Source organism: Taeniopygia guttata, chromosome 37 (assembly GCF_048771995.1).
Source record: "Taeniopygia guttata chromosome 37, bTaeGut7.mat, whole genome shotgun sequence".
In the NCBI taxonomy this organism is placed as follows: domain Eukaryota; kingdom Metazoa; phylum Chordata; class Aves; order Passeriformes; family Estrildidae; genus Taeniopygia; species Taeniopygia guttata.
In genome coordinates this window covers 1,836,289-1,854,087 of record NC_133062.1, presented here as the reverse complement: position 1 = coordinate 1,854,087, position 17,799 = coordinate 1,836,289, and the positions used below count along the sequence as shown (strand labels likewise).

The window sequence follows — 17,799 nt, the reverse complement described above, 5'->3', positions numbered from 1 at the left end:
ATCCCGAAAAAATCAGAAAAAAATCCCAAAAAATCAGAAAAAAATCCCGAAAAATCAGAAAAAAAATCCTACAACCTGGGGGAAATCCCAAATAAAGAGGGCCTGACTTTGTGGGGTGCAGGAGTGGAGCACGGAGCAGGAAATCCCCCTAAAAATCGGAATAAAGGGGCAAAATCCCCCCTTTGGGATGGCGAAAAATCCCGAAAAAATCAGAAAAAAAATCCCGAAAAATCAGAAAAAATCCCGAAAAATCAGAAAAAAATCCTACAACCTGGGGGATCCCAAATGAAGCGGGTCAGAGTTTTTGGGGTGCAGGAGTGGAGCAGGAGCAGGAAATCCCCCTAAAAATTGGAATAAAGGGGCAAAATCCCCCCTTTGGGATGGCGAAAAATCCCAAAAAAATCAGAAAATAATCCCAATAATTGGAGGAAATCCCCAATAAAGGGGCTCAGATTTTGGGGGTTCACAGGGTGATGGAGTGGAGCAAGGACCTCCCCAAAAATCGGAATAAAGGGGCGAAATCCCCCCTTTGGGATGGCGAAAAATCCCAAAAAAAATCAGAAAAAAATCCCGAAAAATCAGAAAAAAATCCTAAAACCTGGGGGAAATCCCAAGTGAAGAGGGTCAGACTTTGTGGGGTGCAGGAGTGGAGCACAGAGCAGAAAATCTCCCCAAAAATCGGAATAAAGGGGCAAAATCCCCCCTTTGGGATGGTGAAAAATGCCGAAAAAAATCAGAAAAAAATCCCGAAAAATCAGAAAAAAATCCCGAAAAATCTGAAAAAAATCCTACAACCTGGGGGATCCCAAATAAAGCGGGTCAGACTTTGTGGGGTGCCAAGAGCAGAAAATCCCCCCTAAAAATCGGAATAAAGGGGCAAAATCCCCCCTTTGGGATGGTGAAAAATCCCGAAAAAATCAGAAAAAAATCCTGAAAAATCCCAGAAATTGGGCGAAATCCCAAATAAAGAGGGTCAGAGTTTGGGGGATCACAGGGGGCTGGAGTGGAGCAAGGACCTCCCCAAAAATCAGAATAAAGGGGCAAAATCCCCCCTTCGGGATGGCGAAAAATCCCGAAAAAATCAGAAAAAAATCCCGAAAAATCAGAAAAAAATCCCGAAAAAATCAGAAAAAAATCCCGAAAAATCCGAAAACAATCCTACAACCTGGGGAATCCCGAATAAAGCGGGTCAGAGTTTGTGGGGTGCAGCAGTGGGGCAGGAGCAGCAATCCCGGCTCAGTCCCGCCGCAGGTTCTTCAGCCGCTCCTCCAGGTCGGCGTCGGCGTCGGCCAAAGCGGCCGCGGCGGCTTCGGCACCTCCGCGACCCTCCCCGGCAGCCAGAGAGCCCCCGGGGGCCGGCAGCGCTGAGGGACGGACAGGGGACACTCAAAAACCCAAATAATCCTACACAGGTTATCCCAAATGATCCTACACAGGTTATCCCAAAAACCCAAATAATCCCATACAGGTCAGCCCCAAAAACCCAAACAATCCCATACAGCTGAGCCCCAAAAACCCAAAAAACCCAAATAACCCCGCCCAGGTTATCCCAAATCATCCCACACAGGTTATCCCAAATAATCCCACCCAGGTTATCCCAAATGATCCTACACAGGTCACCCCAAAACCCCAAACAATCCCATACAGGTCAGCCCCAAAAACCCAAAAAACCCAAATAATCCCACCCAGGTTATCCCAAAAACCCAAATAATCCCACCCAGATTAACCCCAAATAATTCCACACAGGTTATCCCACAAACCCAAATAATCCCACCCAGGTTATCCCAAATAATCCCACACAGGTTATCCCAAAACCCCAAACAATCCCATACAGGTCAGCCCCAAAAACCCAAATAATCCTACACAGGTTATCCCAAATAATCCCACACAGGTTATCCCAAAACCCCAAACAATCCCATACAGATGAGCCCCAAAAACCCAAAAAATCCAAATAATCCCAGACAGGTTATCCCAAATAATCCCACTCAGGTTATCCCAAATAATCCTACACATGTTATCCCACAAACCCAAATAATCCCACACTGGTCAGCCCCAAAACCCAAACAATCCAAACCAGATTAACCCCAAATAATCCTACACAGGTTATCCCACAAACCCCAAACAATCCCACACAGGTCACCCCAAAACCCCAAACAATCCCATACAGCTGAGCCCCAAAAACCCAAAAAACCCAAATAATCCAACCCAGGTTATCCCAAAAACCCAAACAATCCCACCCAGGTTATCCCAAAAACCCAAAAAACCCAAATAATCCAACCCAGATTAACCCCAAATAATCCTACACAGGTTATCCCAAATAATCCTACACAGGTCACCCCTAAACCCAAAACAATCCCATACAGGTCAGCCCCAAAAATCAAAAAAACCCAAATAATCCTACACAGGTTATCCCAAATAATCCCACACAGGTCACCCCAAAAACCCAAATAATCCCATACAGCTGAGCCCCAAAACCCAAAAACCCAAATAATCCCACCCAGGTTATCCCAAATAATCCCACCCAGGTTATCCCAAAAACCCAAATAATCCCACACAGGTAAACCCAAAAATCCCACCCAGATTAACCCCAAACCCCAAAAACTCACCCAGATTATCCCAAATCCCATTAACCCCAAATCCCACTCAAATTATCCCAAAATCTCCGGAAATGCCCCCAAAATTATCTGAAAATCCACCCGCAAAGGCCCCAAAATCAGCACTTCCAAACCCCAAAAATGGCCCCAAATCTTGTCCAGGATATCCCAAATGTCCCCAGAGATCCCAAATGTCCCCAAATGTCCCCAGATCCATCCAGGATGTCCCAAATACCCCCAAATCCCTTCCAGGACCCCCCAGAAATGCCCACCCTGACCTCTTAAATCCCCACAAAATGTCCTTTAAATCCCACAAAATTCCCCAAATCCTCTCAAAATCCCCCCAAACCCCTGCAAAATCCCCCCAAAATCCCCCAGAAATGTCTCCAAAATCCTCCCAAAATCCCCCAAAATTCCCCAAATCCTCACAAAATCCCCCCAAAGCCCTGCAAAATCCCCCAAAAACCCCCCAAATCCCCCAGAAATGTCTCCAAAATCCTCCCAAAATCCCCCAAAATTCCCCAAATCCTCCAAAAATCTGCCCAAAATCGCCCAGATTCTCCCATACCCCCTAAACTGCCCCCAAAATCATGCCAAAATCCCCCCAAAATTCCCCAAATCCTCGCAAAATCCCCCAAAAATGCTCCAAATCCCCCAAAATCCCCTCAAATCCTTTGAAAATTCCCCAAAATCCCCCCAAAAATGCCCAAAAATGCTCCAAATCCCCCAAAATCCCCTCAAATCCTTTGAAAATTCCCCAAAATCCCCCAAAATCCTCCCAAAATTCCCCCAAATCCCCCCAAACCCCCCCCAAAAGTCCCCAAAATCCTCCAAAAATCCCCCAAAATTCCCCAAATCCTCCCAAAATCCGCCCAAAATCGCCCAGATTCTCCCATACCCCCCAAACTCTCCCCAAAATCCTCCCAAATCTCCCCCAAATCCCCCCAAAATTCCTGTAAACCTCCCCGAATCCTCCCAAAATCCCCCCAAAATTCCCCAAAAATGCTCCAAATCCCCCAAAATCCCCTCAAATCCTTTGAAAATTCCCCAAAACCCCCCAAAAATCCCCCCAAAACTCCCCAAACTCCCCCCAAACCCCCCAGAAGTCCCCAAAATCCTCCAAAAATCCCCCAAAATTCCCCAAATCCTCCCAAAATCGCCCAGATTCTCCCATACCCCCCAAACTCTCCCCAAAATCCTCCCAAATCCCCCCAAAATTCCTGAAATCCTCCTCGAATCCTCCCAAAAGCCCCCAAAAATCCCCCCAACCCCCCCAAAATCCCCCCCAAATCCCCTCAAATCCTTTGAAATTCCCCCACAATCCCCCCAAAACTCCCCAAACTCCCCCCAAACCCCCCAAAAGTCCCCAAAATCCTCCAAAAATCCTCCCAAAATTCCCCAAAATCCCCCCAAACCCCCCCAAAAGTCCCCCAAATCCTCCAAAAATCCCCCCAAATTCCCCAAATCCTCCCAAAATCCGCCCAAAATCGCCCAGATTCTCCCATACCCCCCAAACTCTCCCCAAAATCCTCTCAAATCCCAAAATTCCTGAAATCCTCCCCGAATCCTCCCAAAAGCCCCCAAAAATCCCCTCAAATCCTTTGAAATTCCCCCAAACCCCCCCAAAATCCCCCCAAAAATCCCTCCAAAATCCCCTCAAATCCTTTGAAATTCCCTAAAATCCCCCCAAAATCCCCCCAAAATCCCCCCCAATATCCCCTCAAATCCTTTGAAATTCCCCCAAAGCCCCCCAAAATCCCCCCAAAATCCCCCCAAAATCTCCTCAAATCCTTTGAAATTCCCCCAAAGCCCCCAAAATCCCCCCAAAACCCCCTCAAAACCTTTTAAATCCCCCAAAATCCCCCAAAATCCCCCAAAAATCCCCCAAAAATGCTCCAAATCCCCCAAAATCCCCTTAAATCCTTTGAAAATTCCCCAAAACCCCCCAAAAATCCCCCCAAAACTCCCCAAACTCCCCCCAAACCCCCCAGAAGTCCCCAAAATCCTCCAAAAATCCCCCAAAATTCCCCAGATCCTCCCAAAATCGCCCAGATTCTCCCATACCCCAAAAACTCTCCCCAAAATCCTCACAAAACCCCCCAAAATTCCTGAAATCCTCCCCGAATCCTCCCAAAAGCCCCCAAAAATCTCCTCAACCCTCCCAAAATCCCCCCAAATCCTTTGAAATTCCCCCAAATTCCCCCCAAAATCCCCCCAAATCCCCTCAAATCCTTTGAAATTCCCCCAAACCCCCCCAAAAATCCCCCCAAACCCCCCCAAAAGTCCCCAAAATCCCCTCAAATCCTTTGAAATTCCCCAAAATCCCCCCAAATCCCCCCAAAATCCCCCCAAACCCCAAACCCCGCTCACTGGCCAGCTCCTCGGTCAGGTTCAGCCCCAGCTCGTCCAGGACCTGTGACACCACGGCGTCACTGCGGGGACAGGGACACTGAGGGACACTGGGGGACACTGGGGGACACTGGGGGACACTGTGACAGCACGGTGGCACTGCCAGGGGACACTGGGACACACTGGGAGCTGCTTGTCCCCGTGTCCCCTCTGTGTCCCCAGGAGTGTCCCGAGTGTCCCCAGGTGTCCCCAGATGTCCCCAGCTGTCCCCTCTGTGTCCCCAGGTGTCACCCCAGGTGTCCCCACCTCTCGTCCTCGTCGTCCTCGTCCCCCAGGGCGTCGTCGATGGCGTCGTTCATCAGCTCCTCCTTCATGTCCATCAGCTCCGACTGCTTCTGGAACTCCTGCAGGATGCGCTGGATCTGCGGCAGCTTCAGCTGGGGACACACAGGGACACGCAGGGGACACTGAGGGGACAGCGGGGACATTGGGGACACAGGGGACACTGAGGGGACAGTGGGGACACGGGGGACACTGAGGGACACTGAGGGGACAGTGAGGGGCACTGAGGGGACAGCAGGGACATTGGGGACAGCGGGGACAACAAGGGGATGATGGGCACACTGGTGGTACTGAGGGGACACCCAGGGGACAACGGGGTGACTGCAGGGACACCAGCGTGGCACAGGGGACACCCAGGTGACACACACAATGACACACACAGTGACACCCAGTGACACACAGTGACACACACAGTGACAGACCCAGGTTTCACACAATGACACACCCAGGTGCCACACAATGACACCCACAATGACACACAGGTGACACACGGTGACACCCACAATGCCACATAATGACACACACAATGACACACACACTGACACACACAGTGACACACACAGTGACACACACAGTGACACACACACAGTGACACACACAATGACACACACACAGTGACACACACAGTGACACACACAATGACACACACACAGTGACACACACAGTGACACACACAGTGACACACACAGTGACACACACAGTGACACACACACAGTGACACACACACAGTGACACACACAGTGACACACACACAGTGACACACACACAGTGACACACACACAGTGACACACACAGTGACACACACACAGTGACACACACACAGTGACACACCCAGGTGCCACACCCAGGTGACACACACAGTGACACACACAGTGACACACACACAGTGACACACACACAGTGACACACACACAGTGACACACCCAGGTGCCACACCCAGGTGACACACAGTGACACACATAGTGACACACAGTGACACACAATGACACACACAATGACACACACAGTGACACACAATGACACACACAATGACACCCAGGTGACACACAATGACACACACAATGACACACACAATGACACACACAATGACACACACAATGACACCCAGGTGACACACAATGACACACACAGTGACACCCAGGTGACACCCACAATGACACACACAATGACACACACAGTGACACCCAGGTGACACACACAATGACACACACAATGACACACAGTGACACACAATGACACACACTGACACACAATGACACACACAGTGACACCCAGGTGACACACACAATGACACACACAATGACACACAATGACACACACAATGACACACACAATGACACACAATGACACACACAATGACACACAATGACACACAATGACACACACTGACACACAATGACACACACAGTGACACCCAGGTGACACACACAATGACACCCACAATGACACACAATGACACACACAATGACACACAATGACACACACAGTGACACACACACAGTGACACACACCCAGGTGCCACACAATGACACACACAATGACACACACAATGACACACACAATGACACACACAATGACACACACAATGACATCCACAATGACACCCACAATGACACACACAGTGACACCCAGGTGACACACAGGTGACACCCACAATGACACACAGGTGACACGCGGTGACACCCCCAATGACACACACAATGACACACACAATGACACACACAGTGACACAAACAGTGACACACACAGCGACACACAGTGACACACACAGTGACACACACAGTGACACACACAGTGACACACACACGCAATGACACACACAATGACACCCAGGTACTACACCCAGGTGCTTCACAATGACACACACAGTGACACCCACAGTGACACACAGGTGTCACACAATGACACCCAGGTGACACACAATGACACACACACAATAACACACAGAATGACACACAGAATGACACACACAATGACACCCAGGTGACACACAATGACACACACAATGACACACAATGACACACACAGTGACACACAGGTGTCACACAGTGACACACACAGTGACACACACAATGACACTCACAATGACACACACAGTGACACACACTGTGACACACAGGTGTCACACAGTGACACACCCACAATGACACCCAGGTGACACACAGTGACACACAGTGACACACACACAATGACACACCCAGGTGCCACACACAGGTGACACACAATGACACACCCAGTGACACACCCAGTGACACACACACAGTGACACACACAATGACACACAGGTGTCACACAATGACACACACAATGACACACACAATGACACACAGGTGTCACACAATGACACCCAGGTGACACACAATGACACACACAATGACACACACAATGACACCCAGGTGTCACACAATGACACACACAGTGACACACACAGTGACACACAATGACACACACAATGACACCCAGGTGACACACAATGACACACACAATGACACCCAGGTGACACACAATGACACCCACAATGACACTCACAATGACACCCAGGTGACACACAGGTGTCACACAAGTGACACCCACAATGACACACAGGTGACACACAATGACACACACAATGACACACACAATGACACCCAGGTGACACGTGGTGACACACACAGTGACACACACACAGTGACACACACAGAATGACACACAATGACACACACAATGACACCCACAATGACACACACAATGACACACAGTGACACACAATGACACCCAGGTGACACCCGGTGACACCCCCAATGACACCCCCAATGACACCCACAATGACACCCAGGTGTCACACAATGACACACACAATGACACACAATGACACACAGGTGACACTCCCGGGTGTCACACAATGACACACACAATGACACACCCAGGTGACACACGGTGACACACATAGTGACACACCCAGGTGACACACAATGACACACACAATGACACACCCAGGTGCCACACGGTGACACCCCCAATGCCACACAGTGCCACCCCCGTGTCCCACACTCACCTGGCGGTTCATGGTGGCCATGGCCCGTGTCACGCCCCGCATGGCCCCGGCCATGGCGCTGTGGGATTTCAGGGTCTGCACGCGCAGTGCCACCCCCTGCACGTTGGCGCGCATGGCCAGGAACTTCCGCTCGTAGCGCCGCGTCCGCACCAGGTCCTGCGCCAGCACACGCACCGCGTCCTGACATGGGACAGGGACAGTCAGGGACATGAGGACATGGGGACAGGGACAGGGGGACAGCGTCCTGGCATGGGGACATGGGGACAGTCAGGGACATGGGGACAGGGGGATGGGGACATGGGGACAGGGGGATGGGGACATGGGGACAGGGACAGCGTCCTGCCTCGGGGACATGGGGACAGGGACGGTCAGGGACATGGGGACATGGACATGGGGACAGGGACAGGGACAGCATCCTGGCACGGGGACATGGGGACAGTCAGGGACATGGGGACATGGGGATGGGGACGGTCAGGGACAGGGACATGGGGACATGGGGACAGGGGACAGTCAGGGACAGCATCCTGGCATGGGGACAGGGACGCTCAGGGATAGGGACAGGGGGACAGGGACAGGGAGAGGGGCAGGGGACAGTCAGGGACGGGGACAGGGACAGGGACAGTCAGGGATGGGGACAGGGGACAGGGACTGGGACATGGGGACAGGGACAGTCAGGGACATGGGGACATGGGGACATGGGGACAGCGTCCTGACACGGGGACATGGGGACAGGGATGGTCAGGGACAGGGACATGGGGACAGGGACATGGGGATGGGGACATGGGGACAGCGTCCTGGCACCAGGACAGGGACAGGGACGGTCAGGGACAGGGACAGGGGTACATGGGGACATGGGGACAGGGACATGGGGATGGGGACAGGGACAGGGACAGGGACATGGGGACAGGGACAGGGACATGGGACGTGGGGACAGCGTCCTGGCACGGGGACAGCGATGGGGACAGGGACGGTCGGGGACCGGGACAGGGACGGTCAGGGACATGGGGACAGGGACATGGGGATGGGGACATGGGGACATGGGGACAGCGTCCTGGCACAGGGACATGGGGACAGGGACGGTCAGGGACATGGGGACAGGGACTGGGGACAGGGACAGTCAGGGACGAGGACGGGGGGATGGGGATGGGGACATGGGGACATGGGGACAGGGACATGGGGACAGTCAGGGACGGGGACAGGGGACAGGGACAGGGACAGTCAGGGACAGTCAGCAACGGGGACGGGAACATGGGGACAGTCAGGGACAGGGACGGGGACATGGGGACAGGGACATGGAGACAGTCAGGGATGGGGACAGGGACATGGGGACAGGGACAGGGACATGGGGACAGGGACACCGTCAGGGACAGGGACAGCGTCCTGGGCACACGGGGACAGTCAAGGACGGGGACAGGGACATGGGGACAGGGACAGGGTCCTTGGGATGGGGACACACTCAGGGACAGGGACATGGGGACAGGTCACATAGTCAGGGATAGGGACAGGGACAGGGGGACAGGGACAGGGGGACAGGGACAGGGACAGCGTCCTGGGGACGGGGACACCGTCAGGGACAGGGACAGCGCCTTGGGGACAGTGGGGACAGAAAGGACAGTGTGCTGGGGACAGGGGACAGGGTCAGGGACACGGGGACAGGGGACATGGGCAGAGAGGGGACAGGGACAGGGTCAGGGACAGAGGGAACACCAGGGGACAGCAAGGATGTCACACGGTTGGACAGGGACAGTGGGGACAGAGAAGGACAGACAGGGGACAGAGGGGACAGCAGAGTGACAGTGGGGACAGCAGAGTGACAGTGGGGACAGCAGAGCGACAGGGGGACATCGGCGGGGACAGCAGGGACAGTGAGGGGACATCACAGGGACAGCAGGGACATCTGGGGACAGCAGGGACATCTGGGGACAGGGAGGGGACAGCAGGAAGAGACAGGGGACACTCCATGTCCCCCTCAGTGTCCCCAGTGTCCCCTCCATGTCCCCAGACCCCTCTGTGTCCCTGTCCCCAATCCCCTCCCCCCTCTCCCACCCGCCATGTCCCCTCCGTGTCCCCAGAGTCCCCTCGGACCCGAATGTCCCCAAAGTCCTCTCTGACCTCACTGTCCCCTCGGTGTCCCCTCTGTCCCCATGTCCCCATGTCCCCTCTGACCCTGTTGTCCCCAGTGTCTGCTCTCACCATCTGTCCCCGCTGTCCCCTCACTGTCCCCTCATTGTCCCCAGTGTCCCCTCAGTGCCCCCAATATCTGCAGTGTCCCCTCACTGTCCCCTCACTGTTCCCAGTGTCCCCCCAGTGTCCCCAATGTCCCCAGTGTCCCCAGTGTCCCCCCAGTGTCCCCTCAGTGTCCTCACTGTCCCCTCTCTGTCACCATGTCCCCTCTGTCCCCACCATGTCCCCAGTGTCCCCTATGTCCCCTCTCGCCATCTGGCCCCGCTGTCCCCTCACTGTCCCCTCAGTGTCCCCAGTGTCCTCCCAGTGTCTCCCCAGTGTCCCCAATATCTGCAGTGTCCTGTCCCTGTCTCCAGTGTCCCCTCACTGACCCCAATGTCCCCTCACTGTCCCCCCGGCGTCACCAGTGTCCCCAGTGTCCCCAGTGTCCCCCAAGTGTCTCCCCAGTGTCCCCTCATTGTCCCCAGTGTCCCCCCAGTGTCCCTCAGTGTCCCCACTGTCCCCTCTCTGTCACCATGTCCCCTCTGTCCCCACCATGTCCCCAGTGTCCCCTATGTCCCCTCTCGCCATCTGGCCCCGCTGTCCCCTCAGTGTCCCCTCAGTGTCCCCTCACTGTCCCCAGTGTCCCCTCAGTGTCCCCAGTGTCCCCCCAGTGTCCCCTCATTGTCCCCTCACTGTCCCCAGTGTTCCCAATGTCCTCCCAGTGTCCCAGTGTCCCCCCAGTGTCCCCAGTGTCCCCTCAGTGTCCCCAGTGTCCCCAATATCTGCAGTGTCCCCTCACTGTCCCCCCAGTGTCCCCAGTCCCCCCAGTGTCCCCGCAGTGTTCCCAGCGTCCCCTCAGTGCCCCCAGTGTCCCCAGTGTCCCCAGTGCCCCCCCAGTGTCCCCCCAGTGTCCCCATTGTCACCATCTGTCCCTGCTTGGCCATTTTCTTGATGTCCACGATGATTTTCTTCTCCTGCGCCTCGAGCTTGAGCCGCTCCCGCTCCAGTTCCCGCACGGCGCGGGAGAGAGCGCGCTGGTTCTGCCGGAGCAGCTCCTCAGGAGAGCGCCTCCGCCCAAACAGCACCTCCATGGCACACCTGGGGACATTGGGGACACGTGGTGACACCTGGGGACACGCAGGGACACACAGGGACACACAGGGACACACAGGGACACAGCACACAGCGCGCTGGTTCTGCCGGAGCAGCTCCTCAGGAGAGCGCCTCCGCCCAAACAGCACCTCCATGGGACACCTGGGGACATTGGGGACACGTGGTGACACACTGTGACACGCTGTGATACACAGGGACACACAGGGACACACAGGGACACGCAGGGACACACAGGGACACACAGGGACACACAGGGACACAGCACACAGCGCGCTGGTTCTGCCGGAGCAGCTCCTCAGGAGAGCGCCTCCGCCCAAACAGCACCTCCATGGGGCACCTGGGGACATTGGGGACATTGAGGTGACACTGGGGACACGCTGTGATACACAGGGACACGCAGGGACACACAGGGACACGCAGGGACACAGCACACAGCGCGCTGGTTCTGCCGGAGCAGCTCCTCAGGAGAGCGCCTCCGCCCAAAGAGCATCTCCATGGGACACCTGGGGACATTGGGGACACGTGGTGACACCTGGGGACACGCTGTGATACACAGGGACACGCAGGGACACGCAGGGACACGCAGGGACACAGCACACAGCGCGCTGGTTCTGCCGGAGCAGCTCCTCAGGAGAGCGCCTCCGCCCGAACAGCACCTCCATGGGACACCTGGGGACATTGGGGACACGTGGTGACACCTGGGGACACGCAGGGACACACAGGGACATTGGGGACACACTGGGGACAGGGATGGGACACTGAGGGGAAATTTGGGACACTGATGGAACATTGGGGACAGCCATGGGACACTGGGGACACTGAAGGCACACTGGGGACAGGGATGGGACACTGGAGACACTAAGGGGACACTGGGGACACTGGGGACAGGGACAGGACACTGGGGACACTAAGGGGACATTGAGGACACTGATGGGACATTGGGGACAGCCATGGGACATTGGGGACACTGAGGGGACATTTGGGACACTGGAGACACTGGGGACACTGAGGGGACATTTGGGACACTGAGGGGACACTGAGGACATTGGGGACACTGATGGGACAGGGACAGGACACTGGGGACAGCCATAGGACACTGGGGACAAGGACAGGACACTGGGGACACTAAGGAGACATTGGGGACACTGAGGGGACACACAGGGACACACAGGGACAGCAGTGACACACAGGGACACGCAGGGACACGCGGGGACACGCAGGGACACACAGGGACACCGAGGGGACACTGGGGACATTGGGGACACTGGGGACAGGGACGGGACACTGGGGACACAGTGGGGACACACTGGGGACAGGGATGGGACACTGGAGAAATTTGGGACACTGATGGGACATTTGGGACACCGATGGGGACATTGGGGACACCGATGGGACATTGGGGACACTGAGCAGACAGCGGGGACAGGGACAGGACACTGAGGACACTGAGGGGACACAGAGGGGATATTGGGGACACTGAGGGGACACTGAGGGGACACTGAGGACAGGGACAGGACATTGAGGGGACACTGAGGGGACAGAGCTGCGGGGAGGGGACAGGGAGTGACACACGGGGACACTGAGGGGACAGAGGGGTGACACAGGGAGGTGACACACTGAGGGGACACACAGGGACACGCAGGGACACACAGGGACACGCAGGGACACGCAGGGACAGCAGTGACACACAGGGACATTGGGGACACACTGGGGACAGGGATGGGACATTGGGGAAATTTGGGACACTGATGGGACATTGGGGACAGCCATGGGACATTGGGGACACTGAAGGCACACTGGGGACAGGGATGGGACACTGGAGACACTAAGGGGACATTGGGGACACTGATGGGACATTGGGGACACTGAGGGGACATTGGGGACATTGGGGACACATTGGGGACAGGGATGGGATATTGGGGACACTGAGGGGACATTGGGGACAGGGACAGGACACTGGGAACAGCCATGGAACATTGGGGACACTGAAGGGACATTGGGGACACTGAGAGGACATTTGGGACACTGAGGGGACATTGGGGACACAGTGGGGACAGGGATGGGACACTGGGGAAATTTGGGACATTTGGGACACTGGAGACATTGGGGACACTGAGGGGACATTGGGGACAGGGACGGGACACTGGAGACACCAAGGAGACATTGGGGACACTGAGGACATTTCAGACATTGGGGACATTGGGGACACTGAGGGGACACACAGGGACACGCAGGGACACGCAGGGACACGCAGGGACACACAGGGACACACAGGGACACGCAGGGACACACAGGGACACGCAGGGACACTGAGGGGACACGCAGGGACACACAGGGACACGCAGGGACATTGGGGACACTGAGGGGACACTGGGGACAGGGATAGGACACTGGAGAAATTTGGGACACTGAGGGGACACTGGGGACAGCCATGAGACATTGGGGACAGCCATAGGACACTGGGGACAAGGACAGGACATTGGGGACACTAAAGAGACATTGGGGACACTGAGGGGACACACAGGGACACACAGGGACACACAGGGACACACGGGGACATGCAGGGACACACAGGGACATTGGGGACACACTGGGGACAGGGATGGGACACTGGAGACACTAAGGGGACACTGGGGACATTGGGGACAGGGACAGGACACTGGGGACACTAAGGGGACATTGGGGACACTGATGGGACATTTGGGACATTGGGGACAGCCATGGGACACTGGGGACACTGAGGGGACATTGGGGACACTGAGGGGACATTTGGGACATTGGGGACAGCCATGGGACACTGGGGACACTGAGGGGACATTGGGGACACTGAGGGGACATTTGGGACATTGGGGACAGCCATGGGACACTGGGGACACTGAGGGGACATTGGGGATACTGAGGGGACACTGCAGACACTGAGGGGACACTGGGGACAGCCATGGGGACATTTGGGACATTGGAGACACTGAGGGGACACTGGGGACACTGGAGACATTGGGGACACTGAGGGGACACTGAGGACATTGGGGACACTGATGGGACAGGGACGGGACACTGGGGACAGCCATAGGACACTGGGGACAAGGACAGGACACTGGGGACACTAAGGAGTCATTGGGGACACTGAGGGGACACACAGGGACACGCAGGGACACACAGGGACACGCAGGGACACGCAGGGACACGCAGGGACACACAGGGACACACAGGGACACACAGGGACACAGCACACAGCGCGCTGGTTCTGCCGGAGCAGCTCCTCAGGAGAGCGCCTCCGCCCAAACAGCACCTCCATGGGACACCTGGGGACATTGGGGACACGTGGTGACACCTGGGGACACACAGGGACACGCAGGGACACGCAGGGACACACAGGGACACACAGGGACACGCAGGGACACGCAGGGACACACAGGGACACACAGGGACACGCAGGGACACGCAGGGACACACAGGGACACGCAGGGACACACTGTGACACCTGGGGACACACAGGGACACGCAGGGACACGCAGGGACACACTGGGGACAGGGATGGGACACTGAGGGGAAATTTGGGACACTGAGGGGACATTTGGGACACCGATGGGGACATTGGGGACACTGATGGGACATTGGGGACAGCCATGGGGACACTGGGGAAATTTGGGACACTGAAGGGACATTTGGGACACTGAGGGGACACTGGGGACAGACATGGGACACTGGGGACACTGAGGGAACATTGGGGACACTGAGGGGACAGGGACGGGACACTGGGGACAGCCATGGGGACACCTGGGGACATTTGGGACATTGGAGACACTGAGGGGACATTGGGGATGCTGAGGGGACACTGAGGACATTGGGGACACTGATGGGACAGGGACGGGACACTGGGGACAGCCATAGGACACTGGGGACAGCCACAGGACACTGGGGACAAGGACAGGACACTGGGGACACTAAGGAGACATTGGGGACACTGAGGGGACACTGAGGGGACATTTGGGACACCGATGGGACATTGGGGACAGTGAGGGGACACTGGAGATAGCCATGGGGACACCTGGGGACATTTGGGACACTGGGGACATTGGGGACACCGATGGGACACTGAGGGGACATTGGGGACAGCCATGGGACACTGAGGACAGGGACAGGACATTGGGGACACTGAGGGGACACTGAGGGGACACTGAGGGGACAGGGCTGCGGGGAGGGGACAGGGGGTGACACACGGAGGGGACAGACAGGGACAGGGAGGTGACACACGGAGGTGACACACAGGTGACACACAGTGACACACGGAGGTGACAGACAGGGACAGGAAGGTGACACATGCAGGGGACACGCAGGGACAGGGAGGTGACACACGGTACCACCGGTGCCACACGGAGGGGACCCACAGGTGCCACAGGGGGGACACACAGGTGCCACGGAGGTGCCTCAGATGCCACTCGGAGGTGACAAAAGTGACAGAGGTGACACGGAGGCGCCACTCGGAGGTGCCACACGGATCGCCCCCCCCCCCCCCCCCCGGCCCTCGGCGCCTCCCCAGAGCCGCTCCCGGCGCCCCTTCAGCCCCGGGAGCCCAAAGCCGGCCCCGGCTGTCCCCGGGTGCCCCCAGATGTCCCCAAATGTCCCCAAATGTCCCCAAATGTCCCCAAATCCCCCCAAATGTCCCCAAATCCCCCCCGGCCCTCACCGGCTCCGCGCAGCACTTCCGCAAACAGTGACGTCACCGCGCTTCCGGTCGCGCGACGCCGCGCCCCGGCAGGGGAGGAGCCAATCACAGAGCGGCGGCCGGAGCGGCACTTCCGGGGTGGAGCAGCGAGAGCGGCGGCCGGAGCGGCACTTCCGGGAGGAGCGGCCGGAGCGGCACTTCCGGGAAGAGCAGCGACCGCGACAGCGCCACCTGGCGGCGCGGCGGTGTCCGGCAGGCGGGGCGGGAACTGGGGATACTGGGAGCACTGGGAATGGGACTGGGCCATACTGGGAGCACTGGGAATGGGACTGGGCCTTACTGGGAGCACTGGGAATGGGACTGGGGATACTGGGAATGGGACTGGGCCATACTGGGAGCACTGGGAATGGGACTGGGCCATACTGGGAGCACTGGGAATGGGACTGGGCCATACTGGGAGCACTGGGAATGGGACTGGGCCATACTGGGAGCACTGGGAATGGGACTGGGCCATACTGGGAGCACTGGGAATGGGACTGGGCCATACTGGGAGCACTGGGAATGGGACTGGGCCATACTGGGAGCACTGGGAATGGGACTGGGGATACTGGGAGCACTGGGAATGAAACTGGGCCATACTGGGAGCACTGGGAATGGGACTGGGGATACTGGGAATGGGACTGGGCCATACTGGGAGCACTGGGAATGGGACTGGGCCATACTGGGAGCACTGGGAATGGGACTGGGGATACTGGGAGCACTGGGAATGGGACTGGGGATACTGGGAGCACTGGGAATGGGACTGGGCCATACTGGGAGCACTGGGAATGGGACTGGGCCATACTGGGAGCACTGGGAATGGGACTGGGGATACTGGGAGCACTGGGAATGGGACTGGGCCATACTGGGAGCACTGGGAATGGGACTGGGCCATACTGGGAGCACTGGGAATGAAACTGGGCCATACTGGGAGCACTGGGAATGGGACTGGGCCATACTGGGAGCACTGGGAATGGGACTGGGGATACTGGGAGCACTGGGAATGGGACTGGGGATACTGGGAGCACTGGGAATGGGACTGGGCCATACTGGGAATGGGACTGGGCCATACTGGGAGCACTGGGAATGGGACTGGGCCATACTGGGAGCACTGGGAATGGAACTGGGGATACTGGGAGCACTGGGAATGGGACTGGGCCATACTGGGAGCACTGGGAATGGGACTGGGCCATACTGGGAATGGGACTGGGCCATACTGGGAGCACTGGGAATGGGACTGGGCCATACTGGGAGCACTGGGAATGGGACTGGGAGCACTGGGAATGGGACTGGGCCATACTGGGAGCACTGGGAATGGGACTGGGCCATACTGGGAGCACTGGGAATGAAACTGGGCCATACTGGGAGCACTGGGAATGGGACTGGGGATACTGGGAGCACTGGGGACTCCGAGGAAGAGTGCCACCCAACCCCCTCCCAGTATAAACCAGTATAAACCAGTATAAACCAGTATAAACCAGTATAACCAGTATAAC

The 17,799-nt window shown here is 56.6% G+C and overlaps 1 protein-coding gene and 1 long non-coding RNA gene across 2 annotated transcripts; one reads left to right on the top strand and one right to left on the bottom strand.

Moving 5' to 3' along the window:
* The first annotated feature begins 211 nt into the window (after positions 1-211).
* On the top strand, positions 212-1,327 carry LOC140681604 (uncharacterized). The gene is made up of 2 exons (XR_012052658.1): positions 212-317; positions 1,213-1,327. It is a non-coding gene; the product is annotated as an uncharacterized lncRNA (long non-coding RNA).
* Positions 1,019-16,410, bottom strand: CHMP2A (charged multivesicular body protein 2A). Its single transcript, XM_041712945.2, has 6 exons — positions 16,286-16,410; positions 11,409-11,583; positions 8,320-8,499; positions 5,250-5,380; positions 4,965-5,026; positions 1,019-1,364 (listed from the first exon to the last, which is right to left on the bottom strand). The coding sequence occupies exons 2-6, from the start codon at positions 11,574-11,576 to the stop codon at positions 1,237-1,239; spliced, it is 669 nt and encodes a 222-aa protein (XP_041568879.1). The 5' UTR covers positions 11,577-11,583; positions 16,286-16,410; the 3' UTR covers positions 1,019-1,236.
* Between the last annotated feature and the right edge of the window lie 1,389 nt (positions 16,411-17,799).

Coding starts and splice junctions, on each gene's coding strand:
- CHMP2A (XM_041712945.2), bottom strand. CDS start 11,576: ATGGAGGTGCTGTTTGGGCGGAGGCGCTCTCCTGAGGAGCTGCTCCGG. Junction 8,500..11,408: donor TGGCCAAGCAGGGACAGATG/GTGACAATGGGG, acceptor GTCCCATGTCAG/GACGCGGTGCGTGTGCTGGC. Junction 5,027..5,249: donor GAGGACGACGAGGACGAGAG/GTGGGGACACCT, acceptor CTGTCCCCGCAG/TGACGCCGTGGTGTCACAGG.